This window comes from Berghia stephanieae, chromosome 2, assembly GCF_034508935.2.
Source record: "Berghia stephanieae isolate SIO BIC M18660-M18661 chromosome 2, UCSD_Bste_1.3, whole genome shotgun sequence".
Lineage (NCBI taxonomy): Eukaryota > Metazoa > Mollusca > Gastropoda > Nudibranchia > Aeolidiidae > Berghia > Berghia stephanieae.
Window position 1 is genome coordinate 72,192,445 of NC_088361.1, and position 25,057 is coordinate 72,217,501.

General features: G+C 36.3%; 1 protein-coding gene across 9 annotated transcripts in view; it reads right to left on the reverse strand.

The window, feature by feature from the left end:
* LOC144965489 (solute carrier family 22 member 16-like) overlaps window positions 1-11,316 on the reverse strand; it is a 53,958-nt gene extending 42,642 nt beyond the window's left edge. Inside the window, exons 1-5 of one of the 9 annotated variants that reach the window (XM_078900873.1) lie at window positions 11,055-11,197; window positions 10,199-10,337; window positions 8,893-9,162; window positions 4,991-5,199; window positions 4,033-4,263 (exon numbers count right to left, since the gene is read on the reverse strand). In XM_078900873.1, the coding sequence (XP_078756999.1) occupies window positions 4,033-4,263; window positions 4,991-5,199; window positions 8,893-9,034 (582 nt within the window). In that variant the 5' untranslated portion in view covers window positions 9,035-9,162; window positions 10,199-10,337; window positions 11,055-11,197. Of the gene's footprint in view, window positions 1-4,032; window positions 4,264-4,990; window positions 5,200-8,102; window positions 8,365-8,892; window positions 9,163-10,198; window positions 10,338-11,054 lie in introns of those variants that run through there. The other 8 variants (XM_078900878.1, XM_078900874.1, XM_078900877.1 and 5 more) reach the window with 8 other exon arrangements.
* Window positions 11,317-25,057: the final 13,741 nt, after the last annotated feature.

The window sequence follows — 25,057 nt, forward strand, 5'->3', positions numbered from 1 at the left end:
AAAAATGATTACTAAAATCAAATTATTCACAACATTTGTAAAATCAGTGCTTATATGCAACTCCGGAATATAGGCATTGACTGGTACCGAAGAGTAGAGATTAAAAAAGATTCTTTAGAAAACATCTTATAAGAGTCTTGAATATACGATACTCCACAAAAATTATCAATAAAACTGCTTGAAAAGTGGAATGAAAGACCCTTATCTATTCAACTCCTGGAGTCTTTTTGGGGAAAATATACTCAGAGAAAATGAAAATATGCCATTCAATAAAGCCATGAATACTTTTCTCACCCTATCTAACACTAGATCTATATAAAAGCAGAGGTTAGTGCCGAATTCTGGAATCCACAAAAATCTACCAAAATCGACCGAAATCGACCGAACCTTACATAAATCCACTTCAATGAGGAGTGAACCAGAGACTGTGATGAGAGCACCGGTGGGGACTGAACCAGGGACAATGAGAGGTGGGCGTCATTGGGAATTGAACCAGAGACTATTGTAGTTGGGCACCAGTGGAGAGTGAATCTGACACTATAGGAGTAGGGTACACGTGTGAGGATTGAATTGTAAACTATGAGAGGTGGATACTAGTGGAAAGTGAGCCAAGAAGTGTGTGAGGTAGGCACCAGTGGGGAGTGAACCAGAGCTTATGGGATGTGGGCACCAGTGGGAATCGAACAAGAGACTGTGGGAGGTTGTCACCAGTGGAGAGTGAACTAGAGATTATGGGAGGTGAGTACCGCTGGGGATTGAACCATAGACTATCGGAAGTGGGCACCAGCACAGGGTGATTCAGATACTGTGGGAAGTGGGCATCAGTGAGAATTGAACCAGATAATATGGGAGGTTTGCACCTCTGGGAATTTGAACCAGACACTATGGGAGGTGGACACCGGTGGGAAGTGAACCCAGAGCTGTGCGAGGTGGGGATTGAACTTGAAGATCTAGGGGTTGGACACTATTGGGGAGTGAACCAGAGACTATGGGAAATGGGCAACAGTGGGGATTGAACCAAAGACTTTGGGAGGTGAGGACCAGTGAGGAGTGAACTAGACTATAGGAGCAGGGCACCAGTGGCGATTGAACTGGATACAAGGAGATGTGGGTACAAGTGGGTAGTGAACCAAAACTAATTGAGGTAGGCACAAGTGGGGGGGGGGGGGGTTGAACCATTCACTATGGGAGCAGGGCATATGTGGGGATAGAACTGGGACTAAGGAAGGTGGGTACCAGTGGAGAGAAACCAGAGGCTATGGGGGTGGGCACGAGGTGGCATCGTACCAGGGACTGTGGGAGGAGTGCACCACTTGGGAGTGAACCAGATATTGTGGGATGTGGGCACTAGTGGAGAGTGTGCCCAGAGCTTTGTGAGGTGCACACCAAGGGAAAGGAATCAGAGACTCTAGGAGCAGGGCACCATTGGGGATTGAACTAGAAATTATGGGAGGTGGGTACAAATGGGGAATGAACTCAGAACTATGTGAGGTTGGCACCGGTGGAGAGTGAAACGGAGACTATGGGATGTGGACACCAGTGAGGATTGAAGCAGAGATAATGGGAGGTGGGCACGAGTGAGGAGTGAACCAAAGACTATAGGAACAGGGCACCAGTGGGGATTGAACCAGAGACTATGGGCGGTTAGCACAATGGGGAGTGAACCAGAGACTGTGGATGTTTGACATCAGTCGAGAGTGAACCAAGATCTCTTAGTGGTGGACACCAATGGGAGGGAACCCGGAACACCCACCAGTTGGTGGACACTGGCGGGAAGCGAACCCGATAGATACCAATAAAGTAAAAAAAACCCGGGTAAAATCAAATATGGACACCACTGAAAAGTAATTCCTAGATTACCTGAGATGTGCGCCAGTGGGTAGTGAGCCTAGGACGATGAAAATTGGATGAACAAGATTACAGGATGTAGCAATATTGTTCCAGGTTCACTCATCACTGATGTCCGCCTCAGATAGTATCAGGTTCAATGTTCACTGGATGTCTTCTTCCATATCCCTGGGTTTAGTCCCCAGTAGTGTTCACATCTCACAGTCCCAGGTTTATTCCCCACTTGTGTCCATCTGCCCTGGTACCGTTCAGTCCCAACTGGTATCCGCCTTGAGTCTTGAGTTCGGTCCCCACTAGTGTCCATCTTCCAGAGTCCAAGGTTTAATCCACATTTATGTCCACCTCTCCTAGTTCCGGATTCGATCCCCACTAGTGTTCACCTCCCACAGTCCCAGGTTCATTCCATAGTTGTGACCAGCCCACTTAGGTTTTGGGATACACTCCACTTGGTGTCTTCTTTCTCAGCCTTGGTAGTGCCCTTAGGAGTGTCCCCATCTTACAGTCCTACATCACTTGAATCTCGTCCTATAGTCCTTTGATCATTCCCCATTGGTGTCCATCATCTTTGTTCCGGTTTCTCACCTCACACAGTTCTGGGTTCACTTCCCATTGATGTCTACCTCCCATAGCCCGGGTTCTCTCAAAATTCACGTGAATCCATATCTCCGAGTCACGGATTTGCTCCTCACTGGTGTCCGTCTTCAATTTTCCGATCCCAGATTTATTCTTCTCTTGTGTCCACCTCCCCTAGTCTCAGGTTCAATCACCTTTGGTGTCTGCCTCACACAGTCCCAGGTTCAGTCCCCACTTTAGTCCCCCCAAGGTATTATGGCGCAACTCTCCACTGGGTGTCTATTTCCTCAGCTTTAGGTTCATTCCCCAGTATTGTCCACATCTCAAGGTCACTGGTTTATTTGCTAATTGTATCTCATCCTATAGTCTTGTGTGCATTTCAGATTGGTGTCCACATCCCATAGTCCCATGTTTATTACCCACGCATGGTATCCACATCTCGTTGTCCTGGGTTCGTTCCCTACTGGTGTCCACTTCCAATAGTCCCAGGTTCACTCTTCACTGGGTGTCTTCCTCCTTAACATTGGGTTCACTCTCGATTGGTGCCAACCTTCCATATTCCCAAGCTCATCCCCCCTCCCCCCAATTGTGTCACCTTCTCAGAGTCCCTGGTTCATTCCCCACTAACACCAACCTCCCATTGTCCTTGGTTCACTCCCCAAGTGTGTCCATCTCCCATAGTCCCAGGTTCATTCCACACTGATATCAACCTCAGATCGTCCCAGATTCACTCTCCAATCCCACTTCCATACTCTTAGGTAAACATCCCGGTTGTGTCCACCTTCCTTAGACCTAGGTTCATTCCCCACTGATAGCAAACTCCCATTGTCCCGGGTTCACTTCCCAATTGAATCCATATCCCATTTTCCCCGCTCCCTCTCCAGTGGTATCGACCTCTCATAGTCCCAGGTTCATTCCCCACTGGTGCCCTCTTCCCATAGTTCAAGCATGACTCCCTAGTGGTGCCCACCTCACATAGTCCTGAGTTCACTCCCCATTCCCATGGTCTCAAGTTCAATCCCCACTGGTGTACTCTTCCCCCATAGTCTCTGGTTCACTCCCCAGTGGTGTCCACCTCACACATTTCTGGTTCACTTCCCACTGGTGCCCATCTCCCATAGTCTCTGGTTTACTCTCCAGTGGTGCCCACCTCCCATAGTCTCCAGTTCAATCCCCACCGGTGCACTGCTCGCATAGTCTCTGGTTCACTCCTCGATGGTGCCCACCTCCCATAGTAGCTGGTTCAATCCCAACTGGTCCCCACTGGTGCCCACCTCTCATAGTCTCTGGTTCACTCCCCACTGGAGTGGATTTCGTTGGGTTTTTGGTAGATTTAGGTGGGATTGTCTCGCTATGCTAAGGCAAAAAGGGGTACCTGGCAGATAAAAAAAGAAAATCGGAAAGCATCATACAAGCGATGTGATTTGTCCCTCTTGTTAATTGTTACTTTTAGCTTTGAAGTCCTTGTAAAGTCCCTGATCAAATTAAGTGCATGTTGCTCTAAATAATTTTTAAGTTTAATTTATTTTTGTTTGATTTAAATGTAATAATTGACATTTAAGGTACATGTCGATTTCGGGTGGTGGTGATACACCTGCTTAAAAAAATTACTTGCTGAAAGGCTCCAACCATAAATTTGGAGGCACTAAATACGATGATATTGGGTGAATACGCAATGACAAGCCCGGATACCAAGAGTCCGATGTGCGTCCCAACAATGACAGGTTTTCTACCAAACCTGTCTGAAAGGATTGACCCCAACATTGCTCCAAATGCTTGTCCAATTATGACCAGTGTCTGGGTCAGGCGGGCCAAATTTTTGGAGTCACATACCAAATCAAACTGAAGAGAAATAATAATAATAATAATAATAATAATAATAATAATAATAATAATAATAATAATAATAATAATAATAATAATAATAATAATAATTATAATAATAATAATAATAAGTTGCAAAATTCTATTTAAGCTCAATTATATCAACGTTTTTCGGTTGCATTAACTTGTACTATAGGCTATTTGCCTACCATGCCAGCTTTTCGACACAGCAGATGTTGCATTACAATTTTCCAATCACCCATACAAGGGAGGCAATAAAGACATGACCACAGAAACCCTAAACCTTAGTCGAGCTAGTTGGTTTGACCGTGGCTCCCTGGTCTAAAAGTGAAGCACTCACCATGCAGTCGATCAAAGTTTGAATATCGATGTGACCGGTTTAACGTCCTTGGAAAAGACATCTCCTCACAATGTTTAGTAAAAATGGTACCTAACCGGTTACAATGTTTCCTCTGGCGAAAAAAGTTCATAATAGCGTCTTACAGACCACTTTCTTGTCATAATGCTTAATGCCGCTGATGATCTGGGAATCCGTTTTAGACAAATAGATGTAATTCAATGGATATTGCAATGAATGAAAGTTTAAGATGTTATTCATTATACTAGTTTTGACAATCTTTTAACTTTTTTTTTTCTATGTGGTAAATTGGTTGTGTGTCAGTCATATATCACATTCATTAACAATATTTGTCTGAGATAATTAACATATATTTGATAGACAAACCTGTGATACAAATGAGGATTCAATAGGTAGATGGTAATATGTTCCAAATAGACAATTCTTCTTATCAAACACCGTATCATTAATGACAATGTTAATGGAACACGTTTCATAGACGACTGTTACATTACTGTGACTAATAGAATCCCCGTAGGTATCTAAGAATTCTTCATCCTTGGTTATGTTAGCACATCGATGTGGGACGGAGGAACCTGAGGTGAATAATAATGATGATGATAAAAATAATAAAAATAATAATAATAATAATAATAATAATAATAATAATAATAATAATAATAATAATAATAATAATAGTATTAAAAATACTACTACTACTACTACTACTACTACTACTACTACTACTACTACTACTACTACTACTACTACTACTACTACTACTATTACTACTACTACTACTACAACTACTACTACTACTACTACTACTACTACTACTACTACTACTACTACTACTACGACTACTACTAGCACTACTACTACTAACAATAATAATAATGATGATGATGATGATGATGATGATGATGATGATGATGATGATGATGATGATGATGATGATGATGATGATGATGATAAAATAATAATCATTAATAATAATAATAATTTTATCATTATTAATAATAATAATAATAATAATAATAATAATAATAATAAATAATAATAATAATAATAATAATAATAATAATAATAATAATAATAATAATAATGATAATAATAATAATAATAATAATAATAATAATAATAATAATAATAATAATAATAATAATAATAATAATAATAATAATAATAATAATAATAATAATAGTCGTTTTAATAATGGTAGGAGTAATATGATGAGGGGGGGGGGGGGGCGAAGTGGCCGAGTGGTTAAGGCATTGCACTGTGGCCCGGAAGGATCGGGTTCGAGCCCCGCTTCGGGCACTTTCGTTTTTTTTCCTTGAGCAAGATTATTAGCCCCCAATTTGCTTACTTGGACAACATGGGTGATTCCTGTTGACATCAGACATCTTGTTTGATGAGTTATCTATATTCCTTCTTATGATGTCGTGGCGAAAAAAGCATACTTTCTTTTTTTTTTTAGTATTTATATAATATGTAGTAGTCCTAGTAGTAGTAGTAGCAGTAGTAGTAGCAGCAGCAGCAGTAGTAGTAGTAGTAGTAGTAGTAGTAGTAGTAGTAGTAGTAGTAGTAGTAGTAGTAGTAGTACTAGTAGTAGTAGTAGTAGTAGTAGTAGTAGTTGTTGTTGTTGTAGTAGTAGTAGTAGTAGTAGTAGTAGTAGTAGTAGTAGTAGTAGTAGTAGTAGTAGTAGTAGTAGTAGTTGTTGTTGTTATTGTTGTTGTTGTTTACATTGTAGCAGCAGTAATGATGACGATGATGATGATGATGATGATGATGATGATGATGATGATGATGATGATGATGATGAGGGTGGTGGTGGTGATGTTAATGTTGATAATGATAAAGAAAGGCATTCAAAAGGGTAGCGAGTCATTACTACTGTACTTCCAATGCTGCATAAACTGGTAAATACTTTATATTTCCAGCTCTGAAGAGCTCCTTTCTGATTTAACCATTGTGACCTACGGTAGGATGTTGAGGCGACCTTTGGTAAAGCATATAATGCTATATTGAGGTCTAGTATTGGTATTTAGGCTAAAACCGAGCAAATTGAAAACATGAAAATTGGACAAAGGTAGCTAAGACCTATATAAATCAAACTGCTATAGAACCACTCTGGCAATTTGTCATAACAGTGCGTTTTGAGCACTTTTATTTTTCCCTTTACACCATTACTTAGCCAAGGAAATAACCACAAAAATACAATGTCCTTTCAATAAATTTAAATATATTGTTAACCATTTACGATAGCTAACTGATGTTTGTTTGCTGTTGTAACTAACGGATGAAAGAGGGGGAGAAGGGGTAGAGAGGAAGTGAGTTTGAGAGGCGGGGAGAGATAGATAGAGAGAGAGAGAGAGAGAGAGAGAGGGGGGGGGGGGTTAGAGGTAGAGGGAGAGAGGTAGATAGAGAGAGTTAAATGTAGGCACAGAGAGAGATGGAGTAGAGAGGGAGAGAATGAGGGAGAGAGATGATGGAGAGAGTGGGATAGAAAGAGAGAGAGAGAGAGAGAGAGAGAGAGAGTGGGGAGAGAGATAGATTTACAGATAGATAGAGAGATAGAGATAGAGAGAGATAAAGAGAAAGAGCGAGAGAGAGAGAGAGAGAGAGAGAGAGAGAGAGAGAATTTTACTCATTATTGTATTAACCTAACATGTGGACGTAGCCTCTGGTTTTCCTGTCCATGATACCACGCTGTCCTTTAATGCCATGGAAAGCATCCAGTCAAAGCATGGAATAACAATAAAGTTTTTGATGTTTCTGGACTCAAACATACTGCAATTTCATGAATTGGCAGGTATTCAAAGTTGCGGCCAGTACCATCAGCAATAAGTATTGCACATTAAAATGAAAATAGAAATATGTAGTCAGTTCAACAACGTCAGAGTCCACTGATCTGATCATGATATCATTATGGCCATTCCTTGTCGCATCAGCAATATGTAAAATCGTTCTATTTTCGGCCTCTTCTATTGAACATTGCTCAGAACATCACGTCCAGATAAAGCAAACACAGCTTTCTCTTTCAGAGCAAAATACTCCACTGCTGCTTATGCTAGAAACTAAAACAAAGAAGATTTATTCTTTGCCTTTAGTCAAGCACGCAATCAAACCTGAACGAGCAGGCAATTTGTGTGCAGTGACTTACACAAGGGCACAACAGTACAGATAGTACATGCAGTACATGCAGTACATGCTCCCATTGTCAATAACATAATGTAAATAGCTTGACACAATACTGCATCATAATGATTGGTGATGATGATGATGACGATGATAATGATGACGATGATGATGATGATGATGATGATGATGATGATGACGACGACGATGATGATGATGATGATGATGATGATGATGATGATGATGATGATGATGATGATGATGATGATGATGATGATGTGATGGTGATGTGGATGATGATTATGATAACGATAATGATAATGGTGACAATAATTATAGCATTCTAATACAATCTCACCGGTATGCCGACTCCCCACTGTCATTAGATCTGTGTTTAATCAAGTTTGACCGGAATAGGTTGTAAAACACATTGCAGTATTTCCGGAAAGAAAAAAAAATGGGGGAGGGGATAAGGAGCACTGTCTGTGTCAACACGGCATTTATCGAGCTGTGTTCTGCGAGTCTGTTTACCTGTCCATCTGCCCGTCTTGCAATGAATTAAGCTAATTGAATAAGATACACAAAAATCTCATAATATAGAATATTGTATGTCAGAAGTCCTTCAGAACATGCAATATTGAATTATATTGACGATTAAACAATTTGAATGGTTCGTGAATCGAAATTCAGGGAAAGGAAAACATCTGATTCAAAGCTAAAATTCGTCACCAATGGGAATCCAAAGGATGACGTAAAACAACTTTGGTTCGCCTTGTCTCGAATATTACACAATAGGAATGAACGAAGTTTTTGCCGTCCATTTTAAAATTTTCCTATCTTAAAAATCTTGTATCTCAACTAATACTGATCTCTCAGAGTGGTTCTATAGCATAAATTAAAGTATTTTCGTGTTCTACAACATATGCAATTTTCATGCTTTCAACCCTTATTTGCAAAATACTAGGTTGGTTTTTTTTTACCTAATTCCCCCTACTAGTCTTTCTATACAGAAAAGCGACTATAACAAAAGTCTTATACTTCTGGTTATTTTGGATCTATTTTGACTTTTTATCCTCTTCTTCATCTCGACATAATGCCACTTGAAGGCAGTGGGTCACACATTTATATTTTCTTCCATAACTACATACCTATGAAAACATTGGAGAGTAGCTGAAATCCACAAGGAATCATTCCAACCCAAAGTAAGACTATTTGCAAAACTGTAAATCTTCCCTTGGCTCCCAGGGCTTGATAGATGTGGTCAAGTTGTTTGTCATGTTGGGTTGACATGTTGGAAGCAGTCCTGGTCCAAAAATCTTCGGACAAAGATTGAAGCTGAGCGCAGTCTGCGCAATATCAAAGTCTGACACTGTCCAAATAATTAAGCCAATGTACTAGGCAACGACCACCAAAAGAAACTGAACATTGCATTATATTAAAAAATACAACTAAAAGGATCATTCTTACTTTGAGCATATTAATAACATCTCACTTTACCATTTCTTTTGATAATCCTCACTTTGTATTGTGATGTTATTTTTTTAAAGCGTAAGTAAACAAAACGAAGGCCATGAGCAAATACGCGAAAGTCATTGTAGATTTTATTTCAGAATACGAACAGTAATCCAGAACATATTGAAATTTTAAATCCCGGTAATGAAACCTATCTTTAACGGTTCTATTGTTGTTTAAGACTTCAGTAAAGGGCTAAACAGATGAAATATTATTGTTGATAATAAAATACCCATACGCACAAAGTTAGACATTGACACACACCCACCCACAAACACACAACCACACACTTACACACAAACACACATAACACATCGACGGATGTAAAAATATACACATCAGCAGCTTCAGGGAAGGAGAGAAAAAAAAGAATCTGATATTATCTGGACGCAAAACAGATACTAAGTTTTGATAACGCGTTTTAAAGATGTTTTAAAGATTAGAATTAAAATGTATTTTCCCCATTTCACAAACAGTATAAGAGCTGTTTTCGTAAGGAGGCCTTCACATAAAATCCATTTAAAATCTAAAATAAAAAAATAATCTTCCTCTTTCTCAATAATACAATGAACAATGTCTGGCATTTAAGTCTGCGAGAAAATTCGTTCTTTACTTTTTTTTTTCTTTCCAATATAACTGTAACTATCAATTTGATAACTCTATTACACTTGCATCGGTTCACGCTGAAATTTTACGTCTGGACCCTTTTTGAAAAAAAGAAATTATTGATTTACTCTTTTGAAAATACGAGTATAATGTAACGATGATTACAAACGATGCAGACACATCACACCCAATTGTACGACACCTTATAACGGAGTTAACAGAGTTAACAAATGAATCATGGCGCACTTCCTCCATGCGATACTTTACAGCAAATTAATCCTGGCACCAATCCGTTTTTATTTATAATACTTTCCAACCGATTTGTATTTAACTTACCGCTGAATTGATAAGGGGCTGATAGCTATTTGGCGTGTTACGACTCCAAACTTCATTGATGGCGTGGACCTGCTCCTTAACATAAACAGTCCTGTCTAGAGTATAGCGTTGTGATCAGGTCGTCATTCTAAATTTTCTTCTTCCCAAAATAATAAAGTAAAATATTATCGCTGCGATTTCAAAAGGAGAGCAATTAATGAGATGAAGCATTTTACACAGACAAAGCGATAAAAAAAATGTTAGACACAAGCTTGAGGTCAACTGAAAGACCATTGTTCTATTTCCTTTGACTCTGCGACTATATCTTTTTTTTTTTGCGAGGAAGGGGGTTAAGGGGAGATGGGGGGGGGGGGGGGGTGAGAGGGATGGGTAAAGATACAGGCTTGTTGCGCAACTTCTGTTTGTGACATCAATTTCCTTTTAATTGATTGTTTATATTCGACAATTATTGAAAAGATATGTTATCATAGATGCATAAGTACTAAAATTACATTGTAGAATAATCTAGGATACTTCTTTGACATAAATTATTTATATCTGATCCGATCTTATCTTATCTTATTAAAGGCTAATTAGGAAATACATTCTTTCAATGCCTTATACATGAAATGATCTTTTGACAATCTTGATAAATCACATTTGTTTTGGTTATGACATACATTAATCATATTCGTATTTAAATGAATTTAATTCTTTGTCGATTAATTTCTTAAATTAGCCAACAGAACTTGCGGTTTATGTTTTAAATTAAATAACATTACAAATGATGAACTAATGAATTTAGTATTCATTAAGTGTAACACTTTCATTATTATCAATAAATTTCAGAAACAGAACACAGAATATCAATACACACCGTTATATTTTCTATTACGACAAAGGAATCATTTCTGAAAATCTTTCCGTCTTTTCTGAATTAAATTTTCCATTCTTATAATTTGCTCTTCATAGATGATTAAAATACAACACTCTCCGAATAGAACAGTCACAGAAAGCATTAAACTTTGTAATGATTCGATGAAATATTCCTGATCACGATAATGGCAAGAGCAACGATTCGTCATGCTTACATCTTAGATACTATCGTAACTTACATTTAATAAGGATACGGTCGATTTGTTTTGGACGATGTTGGTTTCAGAAGATGTAACAGTGATGGCACTCGTTTGATCAACTTAAAGAGCACAGTCTTTGTCGGGCTTGGATTTGCTTCCTTAAAAAATTGTCGTCGATGATTAACGGCTATGTGGTCTTGTGGTATGGTACTCGCTTTCTGATCGGAAGGTCCTGGGTTCGAGCCTGGCTCGGCGCTCGGCGCTCGACGTACAGTTGAGTGGATCTTTACTCACATTCTCTCACCGTAATCACCGTGTAAAATGAGTAACTAGCCGTAAACAGCGATGTCTCTGTCGGACAAATTGTGATAATGTCGAACATGCGTCATGTTATATTACATTTCTACATACATATATATTATTTTAATATTTACCACAATGTTTGAGTCAGTCTGACTGACTCAAACATTGTGGTAAATATTTAAAAAATAATTCGCTCCATTGCTACATGTCGAGCACTTTTCGTACCATATTTGTATCAAACACGATTCGATACATACATATATATATATATATATATATACATATATATATATATATATATATATATATATATATATATATATATATATATCATGGTAGGGCGATGTATCGAGTCAAAGGCCTTCTTAAAGTCTACGTATAGAATGATTGCCTTCTTGTTGTGACTTTTTACTCCTTCTATTAACCTTCTCAATGCCAGGAGGTGAGCAGTCGTGGATCTTTCTGGTCTGAAGCCGTTTTGACAAGAACGTAGATGAGGGTCAATCTCTGACTTGACTCTGTTAAGGATCATCTTATTGGCGAGTTTGGCAGCGATAGCGGCAAGGCTGATTCCCCTGTAGTTGGAAGTATCACTTAGGTTCCCTCCCTTTGGGACTGGAATCAGATCAATTTCCGGTCAATGATTCGGTTTTTCATTCCTGTTTAGTAATCCATTTGTATACTCCAACAGGATATCATCTAAGTCACAGTACTTTACACAGTAAATCTTAAAAGCATATGGTATATCTCCTAAACGATACATAGACAATGAAGTAGGCGCAATCCAGCTAGCTATGATCTGATCACTGATCTATATATATATATATATATATATATATATAATATATATATATATATATATTGGAAAAACAAGGGAGGTAACTTTTTATGGGGTAGTGACATCGGTGACTAGTTTTTACTCGTCTGTTGTAATTCTAATGCAATCTTTTATTTTTAGTCAATAAGTAACAGAATTACCCTTAATTTAAGAAAGGTTAGCAAGTTACTTGTATATCAATCTGTAAAAGTTTTATGATTTTTAGATTTGCCCGTAATTCTGTAATCGATGATAAAAATTCAACATTGTGTTACGGAGAAATGTCATCCCAAATCTTTAAAAAAATAGATTATTATTACTTGACCCGTCTCAAGAGAGATTTAAAATTACGTCATCCTGTGTTGGTGCGGGTGTGCTAGATTGTGTAGAATCAATAATACTCGCAATAAAAGCCAAAGGTCAATTTAAAGACTGAGTATTACGACCTAGCAGATTTTCTTAGAATTCATTTGAATAGGCGGCTGATTGGATGACGCCTAAATTTAAAAAAAGATTTGTAAGTTACGCGTAGATATATCAGTCTGTTTTATTTTAGATTTGCCAGTAATTCTATGATTGATGATAAAAATATAACATTGGTAGTATGGAACAATGTTGAACCCCAACCCTATATATATAAAATATAAATTGTCACTCACACTATATGGCCAAGACGTTCGTTTCTTTGTTTATTTTTTTTCACGTCTTTGCCTAGGGTGCCACAGAAACGAACGTCTTGGCCATATAGTGTGAGTGACAATTTATATTTTATATATATACACACACACACACATATATATATATATATATATATATATATATATATATATATATATATATATATATATATATATATATATTGTGACGATTCGGGCCGCTCCCGGCGAGTCAGTAGAGCCAGTTAGCCCGAAACGGCGACAAAAGAAAAGACAACGAAAAGACTAGGAGGATAAAAAGAGGGAACTCGTTGATAAGTTCCCCGGTAGAGGAAATCAGGCCACTGCCCTGGGTCTAGCCTGGTCAGAGGGAAAAAGGGCCGTGTTTCCCGGCCAGACAATGGTAAAATAAAATGAAGGAAATCAAGATTTACAAACACGACCCATTTATTACAGAGACTAAATTATCAGTATAACATAAATAATGACGATACAACTCTACTTATCCATTCCTCCATTCTCCTGACATCCACGAATAAGGAACACCGCAATAATAAAATGATAAAACAGGACCGCTGGAAAAGCGGTATTCTGTTCAGCTGGACGAAACTTACAAGACCGCCCTCTCTGGTTTCCCGCGCTGCACTATAGCACCTGGTTCGAAACCTGGTTGGCTAAAAGAAGTGTTCAAAATGTGTTCAAAACATACACTCACAAACACCCCCCACACGCCCACACCAACAGATACACACGCTCTTTCCTCTCTCTCTCTCTCTCTCTCTCTCTCTCTCTCTCTCTCTCTCTCCATCTCTCTCTCTCTCTCTCTCTCTCTCTCTCATTCTCTTTCTCCCACCACATCGTTAAAAAGTGTTCTTAATTCAAGGAGAGGGGGTGGTGGGGGGTGGGGAGGGGGGAGTAAAAACTCAGCGGCTCAGGTTCTAAATATTAATTTGTAAGCTGTATTAACGGCTTAGTAGATTATTTCTTGGCAGACTTATCGAACAGTTCGCTTAATCACGTTTTATCAGTCATTCATGACTTTAATTTCTTTCATTAAAAAAAAATCTCATTTTTCTAGACTCAGTTGGCTAAACGGGTTATTTTTGACCACATCACAGGAAATAAGACCGAAGCGGTATGTTTTCAGGACACACATTTTAATATGACATTATACATGATGCTGAAACTTAATATGGCAGTTGTTGCTGAAATCTATGAGTTTTACACACAAAAAAGATATACATTACAGCAAGATTTGATTTAATAACGACTAGCATCCACAATCAATGATCAACTTGTATAAGTACATTACTTACATTTTCCATCAATATTTCCCTCATTGACAATAGCATAATTACTTCTTACATGGGAAAAACAGGAAATGTGAATATTCACTCCCATTGGAACAAGTCCATGTCTAAGTTCTTAAATAAAAATAAAACATTAATAATTTCTATTGTATACTGATTGTTCTTTAACATCGAGTGACAAAAAAAAAAAAGTTTAGTGACAACAATATATCAAAGAACGTTATAAATTAGTTTTTCAATTATTCAAAAGACAAATATTGCCTGTTTTCATCTTGCCTCCTCCACTTGTATGGGATACGAGAAAAGAAATTCCATAGAATAATGTTAACTGTGATCCATACCTTTCAATCCGGAATCTATCGGAATAAGCATGGTATTGAAGCCCAAATAAAAGAATTCATATCGAAAATAATTTACAACATTTAAAGGAATATATCATCTTTCAAACAACGGAAGTCTCCAGTTTAATCTCATTCACCCTGACAGAATACAGAAAAGACAGTGGGTCACGTGGATATACAAACTCATTATGATAAACATACACAATTTGCCAAGAGTCCCATCTTAAATTAAAACAGTCAAAGTAAAAACCTTTAAGAAAGAGGATTAGTGATGAGAATATGATTGTTAGTCAAATAACAATGAGCCACCTCCAGATGTTGAAGAAGAAACTGTAAGCTCCTCTTCCGGCGATGTAAAGAACATAAAGCACCAGGACCAGACAACATTACCGGAACTATTTTGAAAAACTGTCACAAACAACTGGCTATACCTTATACACAACTATTTCAAAGGTCAATCGATGAACAATCAGTGCCAGTACTTTGGAAAACATCGATTGTCGTTCCAGTTCCAAAAAATCGTCCGACCGTATTGAACGACTTCCGTCCAGTGGGGCTTACATCGCTTGTAATGAAATGTTTAGAAAAAATTTTAAAATCTGAGCTCCTACAAAAAGTTATGACCTGAAATTGCTAGATCCGTACCAATTTGCATACCAACAACATCTCAGTGTGGAAGACGCACTATTAACCGCCACAAATTCGATCTCAAAACACGTTGACCAAACGCCCTCGAATTACGCCAGAATCCTGTTTGTAGACTTTTCGTCAGCTTTTAATGCCATGAACACAGATATTTTGCTTCAAAAGTTGTGCAACATGGATATTCCAAACTACCTTATTAAATGGTATAAAGAGTTTCTGACCCACAGACGGCAATGTGTAAAATTGGGTGAACATGTCTCCAACAAATGAACGTTGTCGAACGGATGTCCCCAAGGCTGCGTGAGTTCCCCAATCCTGTACATCTTATACACCAACGACTGCAGACCATCCTTTGACAATTGTTTTATCGTGAAATATGCAGATGATACTGCTATTCTTGGCTTATTAAAAGATACACTTACCGAAAAGAATTATTTCAAACAAAAAAATCTATTCACCGATTGGTGTAAACAAAATCAGCTTGAATTAAATGTTGAAAAAACGAAAGAACAGGTGTTTGGTGTAAAAAATAAAAACGACTTAAAGTGTGTGACGATCGGTAAAGACGATGTTGAGATAGTTGACTCTTTTAAATATTTAGGAATAACCATTTATAGTTCCCTCAATTTCTCTCAACATATTAATATAATATCTAAGAAAGTTGCCCAAAGATTATACATCCTAAGGAAACTGAGAACATTTCAAGTAAATTAGAAAACTATGTTAAGAGTTTATGACTCATTGATTAAAAGTGTAATTGCGTTTGGCTGCACCATATGGTTTGGCGGATGCCGACTTAAAGATAAATCAAAAATTTCAAAATCTATCAAAGAGGCATCAAAAATAATAAACCATCCTCTTGATGGAGTAGAAAGAATTCATGGAAAAGCAATAGAAAGGAAAGCATTCTCAATTACCAACAATAAAAAACATATTTTATACCATGAATTTAGTCTTTTACCATCTGGGAGAAGGTTTTGTCAGATTAAATGTAGAACTAACAAGTATAAATCAACGTTCTTTCCATCAGCAATAAAAATTTTGAATATTTCACATGGTACAGAAAAACCAAGGATTGATAAGTTGACTGATTAACTGATTAATTTATTTAATGTTAGATTAACTGACCAATTGATAATGATGATAATTTTTGGTGTCGAATTGCCACAATTGTAACAGATTGAAAACGAAATGAATATGTTTATGTTGTGTATATCGCACGTGTGAAATAAAGAGAGGAAGAGAGAGAGAGAGAGAGAGAGAGAGAGAGAGAGAGAGAGAGAGAGAGAGAGAGAGAGAGAGAAAATAAGTAGGAGTGAAATATCTGTTCAATGTTACAGTTATCATTTAACGTTATAACAAGTGTAACTAAATGACAAATTGCCATATTTATGGACAGATCTATTATTATTATTATTATTATTATTATTATTATTATTATTATTATTATTATTATTATTATTATTATTATTATTATTATTTATTATTATTATTATAATTATTATTATTATTATTATTATTAGACATGTTGCAAAATATAAATAGCAGAGATTGTAAAATTGAGTCAGTATAAGGAGTACCTACGTTAAAGAGATGAACGCCATATGTGGTTCTAACAGAGACCTGGAATTTGTCGCATTCAATTAAAACCATAACAATGACCGTAATGGAAGTTTATTAAGATTCTCAATGGCTTATGGTTGTGAGATAAAACATAATTTTTATCTTCTAAAGACTTTGTAGACAGAAACAATAAAAATAGTTTATGGTCATTACTTAGTAGCAGATCCAAGATGAAATCGTAATGTACGATCAAAATGACACTCCCTGTCTACACTTGTCCAGAATAACTTACAATTAAAAGCGCACAAGAAAAGTAAGACAAAGGGAAATGGCACAAATAAGGAAAAGATGTATATTCCAAGAGCATAATATCATTGTGCATGGTCTGAGATTACCTAAAAGGCTCATACTGACACAAGCATAGGTCCATACCAAGAAAAACACACTCAAATGTTTACAAATCATAAGTTCAAAAAGTCCAATACATAAGAGAGATGATTTACAAGAAAAAACATCAACTCCCAAAACTATATCTATACATTCGACTGTTTCCTTCCCAGTCAAGGACTCCGGTCAGAGTCAGGACAAAACTAAGTAATCTCAAAGACATAAAGCAATTGGAAAACAGATATAGGGGAATATAAGATACAATAAGTACCTCTCTGCCCACTATAGGAGGTCTGGAACCCCACCCAGTCAACTTGTCAAAACCTCCCAAATCTGGGAGTTCAAGAAAATTTTCAAGGAAATCCCAGGTCTGAGATTTTTTGACAAGATAGATATTTAAATGACGAACTTTCTGGTCGTTCTTTTTAAATGTATTGTAATCGAAACATTAATGGTATTATATGATGGAGTTTTTAAAGAATGAAAAGATAAGTAGTTTGTACAAATGTAGCAATTAAATGAATATATCAAGATATTGTAACAACAATCCAGACAAAAAGAGAACATAAAGGAAGTATGAGTTGGGTATTGAGTTTGAATTCAATATTTCATTCACCGTGTCGTTTTCTAACCGTCTCATCTATTTATTTTTTAAATTTCTAATGCCCAGAACGCCATTCCCGTACTACCCTACTCAGAAGGGAAGCTTATCTGCAACTAAAATAGCATATTATATTAAAAACACATGACGGATATTGCTTTTACATCGAGCACGCCAACTATGATGTTTTTGGCTCACTTGTAAAATTTTGTCAAAAATAGTTACATGGTTAGAGAAGAATACTGTCGAAATAATGATGATGATGATGATGATGATGATGATGATGATGATGATGATGATGATGATGATGATGATGATGATGACGATGATGATATTGATGATGATGATGATAACAGCAATAACAATAACAATATTAATGATAATACTACTACTACTACTACCACTATTGCTACTACTACTACTACTACTACTACTACTACTACTACTACTACTACTACTACTACTACTACTAATAATAATAATAATAATAATAATAATAATAATAATAATAATAATAATAATAATAATAATAATAATAATAATAATAAAGTAGTCCTTCAGAGCCATTACGCCCATTGTGCCGGAGTTTATCCCCGTTTCTATAGCGTGAAACGGACAATAGCTATTGTTTGCTATCCTTTTGATAGGACGCTACTCTATAGCAAAGTACTTCCCACCAAATCTAACATACTCAGCTACCCATAAACTGCTGGGTGGACAGGAGGGTCAGAAAAAATTCTCGACTGCACCCGGGATCGATCTTGGTCCCTTTGCGTGTGAACCGAGTGCTCTACCAACTGAGCTATCGGGACCCCCAATAATAATAATCAGCATAGTTATTTCATCCAAATGAATTATTTGTTTACAGACATGTTGATCAGATATAATAATAAGTTAGGAGATAACTAAGTTGTATTAGTATGTATAATGTGAAAGTAGTAAATTGTGTTAATTGATTTGTATATTGAATATTAAAAGTTCGTGTTTATAAGTTAAGATCAGTTTTAAAAATGAATAAATTACGATGATATGATGTGGTTTTTGTTTAAGATTAAGATAACATATATTTAAGAAAATTATTATTAAATAAATGCCTTGTTTTATATTAAATCATATTATAAACTGGATTTTATCAACTTTAAAAATTAGTCTAAATAAATCTAGTTCTGTACTCAGTCTTCATAAGTTATGGAACGTATATATAAAATAATGATACTACTACTACTACTACTACTACTACTACTACTACTACTACTACTACTACTACTACTACTACTACTACTACTACTATTACTACTACTACTGCAACTACTACTACTACTACTACTACTACTACTACTACTACTACTACTACTACTACTACTACTACTACTAATACTAATACTAATACTAATACTATTACTCCTACTCCTACTACTACTACTACTACTACTACTACTACTACTACTACTACTACTACTACTACTACTGTTACTACTACTCCTACTACAACTACTTCGTCTTTTCTTTTTCCTCCCCATCCTCCTCCCCAACTTCTGTTCCTCTTCTTCTTCTTCTACTACTACTACTACTACTACTACTACTACTACTACTACTACTACTACTACTACTACTACTACTACTACTACTACTACTACTACTGTAGTAATCTATTTCGAATACTTCTTAACTTTCCCAGGATTGTAAATAAATCAATACATATTCTCACAGCGTCGATCGTATGTTAATTGTTATTGCCATGTTTGCATATGCATACTTACTAGGCCATCTGCTATTGCTACGGGATTCACACTGCATTAAAAGGCCATCTGATATAGCTATGAAATCGACGCTACATTGACACTGGATTAATTCACACATAGTCGCTAGGCGCGAGATAGAGCTATGTGGATTTTGACGGCCCGTGGTCAAATACGCAAAATAAACGGCCTAATTAGGAATTCAAAAATTACAAGACGCTAACAACGATGACACACAGATTACGATTGGTCTCAAGAAAACCACCAGTAAAAAAACAGGCCCTACACCGAATCCTGGAATATCGTTGGTTCCTTGTGATTCACTAACTCCCGTGATAAATATATATAAACAACAACAAAAAGCAGCCATCTCGCTCTCTCTCACATTTCATCTTCCTCACCACTCACTTCCTCTACAGTGGACTCAAAAATTCTACATGTTGGACTTACATAATGTTATTATCAATTAATGCCATTTAAAACTAGTATGTGTAGTGAGTAATAATTAATATTATGCTCGCCTGGCCGTAAGTAGACACAACCTAATATAACAGAAATCAATAAATCATGTTATTAACAATAATTGATAATTCATGTTATTATTAAAAAATATTTCATTCACTTTTTTACCTATATATTTATATATGTATATATTATCGTATATCTATGTATTCCTTCCAAATGAATGGTTTTACATACACGAATTACATTTACCAATGTGCTATCGCTAATCCGCGATAGTTCTATTCAGTATTTATATGCATTGATTATTATGCTCTCATTGATATTTATCTTTTCCCATCCCACTAACTTTGATGTATCCCGTTAATTAAATTACTGAATAACACAATGTAGATCAGTGGTGATGTCAAGGGTATTAATTGAAATCCCTCACGACATCACTATTCATAAGGAATATAAAAATGTTGCAACTAGTCATAGATTTGCTCCGGTATTTTCACAGATCGGGGTACCGACCAAACATGCATCTGGAAAACAAGTGAATGTCTATTTGGCTACAAGTTGATACAGAGTGAAATCTAACAAGCGATCCACTGAGACAACTGGAATGGAAATGGCTCCTTCTCCAACTAAACATAAGAAACCTTAGCGCCGCCACCAGTCATATCCAACCAGATAAGAACCCTTGCAAAACAAAATAAATCAAATGATTAGTTTGTGATACGGGATGAAATTAATTACCCATTGCCTAAATTTAATGAACTAGTAAAAAGCCCACAATTTCGCGGGGAAGGAACTATCTTCATTCGATATTATACCCACCACCATTTAATGAGGACAGATTGGTAAACAACGTTGCTTGTGTAACTTGTAAATCCTCTGTTGATTTTTCTGTGTGGCCCAACATGAAGTGTAAGCCGCTATAGCCTCTGATCCGTGACACAGCAACATATAGTTGTCCGTGTGTGAAAACAGGTTGTGGTAAGAATATCAACTGCGAAAATAAACCTGAAGTAGCAGACATGAGTAGAGTTGAAAGACGATCCTGGGATTGAGAACTTACCTTACAGTACAGTACTCTGGTGATCATGTTTGGTGGCGTTGGCACCGTTTTTATGCACCTCCACTGGAGGTGTACAAAAACGCACCATTTTATGCACCTCCGTTGGCGCTGCTGGTTGATTAATGAAAACGTTGCTGCTTGAAGCTCGAAGGAAAAAATAACGATAAGTGTTGAATTGTAAGCCTCAATTTAATAGACGAAGACATACTGTGGACGTTTCTGATTTCCCCTTTATAAAAAAAACAGCTTTTCCACTGCGCTACGGAGCCACCTGACTATTCATAACATTTCTAAAACCTTATTATACCTCCAATGCAACTGCTATTTTCTGGTTTTAAATTTCGATTTTTTAGATTATTATTATTTTTTTAAAATTTATTACCAAAGAAGCTTAACCTGGGTATTAACCACCCGAAACCATCACATTGAAATCATCAAAGGGGCAATAAAAATACTTGATGTCATAAATAGATGAGAACTGTTGAAAATTAGTGCAGATATGAAATCCTTAAAGTAATTAAGTGAATACAGTAATTCGAATGCGACGATTTGCGTAAAAGCGCCAAACTGACAAATTTTTACAGTGTCGAAATTGGTTGTTTTTGAGAGTGTTAGTGTCGTCGGTACATATTTCATGATATCGGTTTGACTCAACGAACTTTCAAACTGACTTTAAATTATATAAGGAAATCAAATTATCTGTTTATCTATCTGTAAAAAATACATTTCTAATTTTCAAATCTTTCAGTAGAGTTGTGCGCCGTATAATTTTTTTATTGACACAAATGGCACAATGTTCTCCACAAGGCTAGACTATATTTTTTTAAGAGAGGATTTTCAATTCCTTTGTATTTTTCTTCCAACAACAGTCTACACGTTTTTATATTTCACACCTTCTAAACTGCATTACACAGTTCCTCCCCGCCTCCCCTCTTTTCACTTAATTAATTGCGCACCGTTTAGAAATATCTAGCATTCTATTTTAATTCGTGCTTCCTTACAAAGGAGTATACTAATTTCCTGCCAACCAATGCTTTGTTTATTCATCTTAACTACGCCACTACCACATCATCTCAATCATCTGTGGTGTTTCATTCATCCTGTTTTCTTGATAAAGGGGAAACCCGAAACGTTCATTTGATCTGTTTTTGTAATTAAATTGAAGATTACATTCAATTTCACATTATTATTCATTTCTTCGAGCTTCGAGCAGAAACGTTTACATTAGGTGAATGCATTATACTGGAGATGTAGGAACTTTCGGAATATCTCCCCTTTACTTACCTTATGGAAAAAAACAAACATCCTAGCACCTTTACTAAGACTTATGACTAACCCTAATAGAAAAAAAATCATCCGATCTCGAGCTAACCTTAATAGAAAAAATGATGACAAATTGAATAAATAAACGCCTGACAAATGATCACAGTGAAAATACAAATTTAAAGAATACTGGGGATGTAGGAGCTTTCGGAATATCTCCCCTTTATTTAACTTATGGGAAAACAAACACCCTAGCACCTTTACTAAGACTTATGACTAACCCTAATAGAAAAAAACTCCTTCGATCTCGAGCTAACCCTAATAGTAAAAAAGACCCTCGGACTGCTTTGCACTACCTTTCAAACTTCACAAATCAAAATGGCGGCTGGAAATCAAAACAGTGGTCAAAATCCATCTGTCGTCCTTTGGTTGTTCTTCCTGTCGTAAAAACGCCAAACTGAAAACTTGTTACAGTGACGAAATTGGTTGTTTTTGAGAGTATTAGTGTCGTCGGTACGTATTTTATGATATCTGTGTGACTCAACGAATTTCAAACTGACTTTAAATTATAAAAGGAAATCAAGTTATCTGTTTTTCTATCTGTAAAAAATACATTTCTAATTTTCAAATCTTTCAGTAGAGTTGTGCGCCGTATAAATTTATTGTTTAAATAAGCACAATGTTATCCACAATGCTATATTTTTTAAAGAAAGAATTAAAAAAACACTATTATTCTTTGGCTAATTATGTGTTAACTTGTTCTTGTGTGAGGCAATTCTGTTGATTTATATTAAAGTACTCTTTCTTTAATCGGGATTATAAATTATCTTCTGAACCGCCTATCCCTATATAACGTGCCAATAATCTACCACTACTTCTACTACCTATTTCTTTAAACTTAAAACATTTTCTTACTATCTGTCGAGTTGTCAGGAGCTACTACTACTACTACTACTACTACTACTACTACTACTACTACTACTACTACTACTACTACTACTACTACAACACTACAACAACAACTACTACTACTACTACTACTACTACTACTACTACTACTACTACTACTACTCCTACTACTAATACTACCACTACTACTACTACTACTACTACTACTACTACTACTACTACTACTACTACTACTACTACTACTTTTTCTTCTTATTGATTTGGATATAATGTAGAAACAACATTATTCGAATCTCGAATCTCAAGATAAGTAAGATGAAGGAATTACTTGAATTTTTCCTTCATGAGAATAAACTGCTTTGTACCAAATGATTCAATTCTATTTATGTCGCAGTGAAATGTGTTATAAAATTCTGATTTTGAATTTAACTGAGCTTTAATACTATGCAATTAATCCCATTTTTAAGAATTTGGGGAAAAAAAGATTGGAGCGTGCAATTATATCAATGCTTTTGAGAAATTAAAGGAATATAAAAGTGACAGATGAAAACAAAGAATAAATATATTGCACAATCAGGGGCCGAACCGAGGATTCATTTGGTATGGCATACACCGACTGGCATAAAGAGAGAGAGAGAGAGAGAGAGATACAGAGAGAGAGATAGAGAGAGAGCGAGAGAGAGTGCGTGTGTTTGTGCGTATGTGAGAGAAAGATACTAAAAAGTGATAGAGAGAGAGAGAGAAAGAAAGAAAGAAAGAAAGGGAGAGAGAGAGAGAGAGAGAGAGAGAGAGAGAGACCGAGAGAGAGAGAGAAAGTGAAATACTCCCTTCATATTTTATAAACTTTGATTTGACAATTGACCTCCAACCCACAAAAATACAGGGTGGATAAACCAATAAATATTCAAAGATTTGAAATGGACTCCAACACGAGAGACCTCGGCCAGGGTCTGCTTAAAACAATTTTATTCACTCCAGGATAAAAACAGCAAGCTCTAATACTAATAATAATATTATTACTATTCAAATAATGTGGGCAGCACATACCAGGAATGGCAGGGCTCAAAACTTTGACAATAGCAAAAGAAATAGATTTGGTTGTCATATTTAAAATACCAGTTGGTTTTTGCCGAGTTTAACTGCAGTTTAAATCGTAAGTAAAAATTTAATGATTAAGCGCCCCGGACAGGCAATGGTAATTTGAGCATCACAACAACAAAAAATCGTGATTACATTTAAAAAACAACAATAATAATAATGCTATGTTGTTCATTCCTCATAAAAGTGAAAAGGGATATAATTCAATATTTATCTTTTATCGGCTTTGTATTTTGGTTATCGTAAATTTTGTTTCTTCAAAAAAGAAGTAATTTTGTGGGTTCCTTAATAAAATGAAATTTGAATGACCCCAGCTTGGCATTAAAACGAATACTCGACTGAAACATTACGAAAGAAATTGCTGATTTTGGGATTGTGCCAGCTTTTAAATTAAAAAAAAATACCTGGGGTCTGATTCATGGAGCGGGACTATGGTAGTCTCAGACTATAGCAAAGTCTGAGACTTTGTAGTCTAAGACTTTGGGAAGTCAGAGACTACGGAAAGTTAGCTATTCATGGAGTCAGACTTCGTCCCTGACAATCAAGTCTCTGACTACGCTTGCGAAGTCTCAGACTACAGAGGTCAATCTATTTTTAACTGGGGATTCCTCGGAAACGTACCACAACACGTCATAGAAATGTGTTAC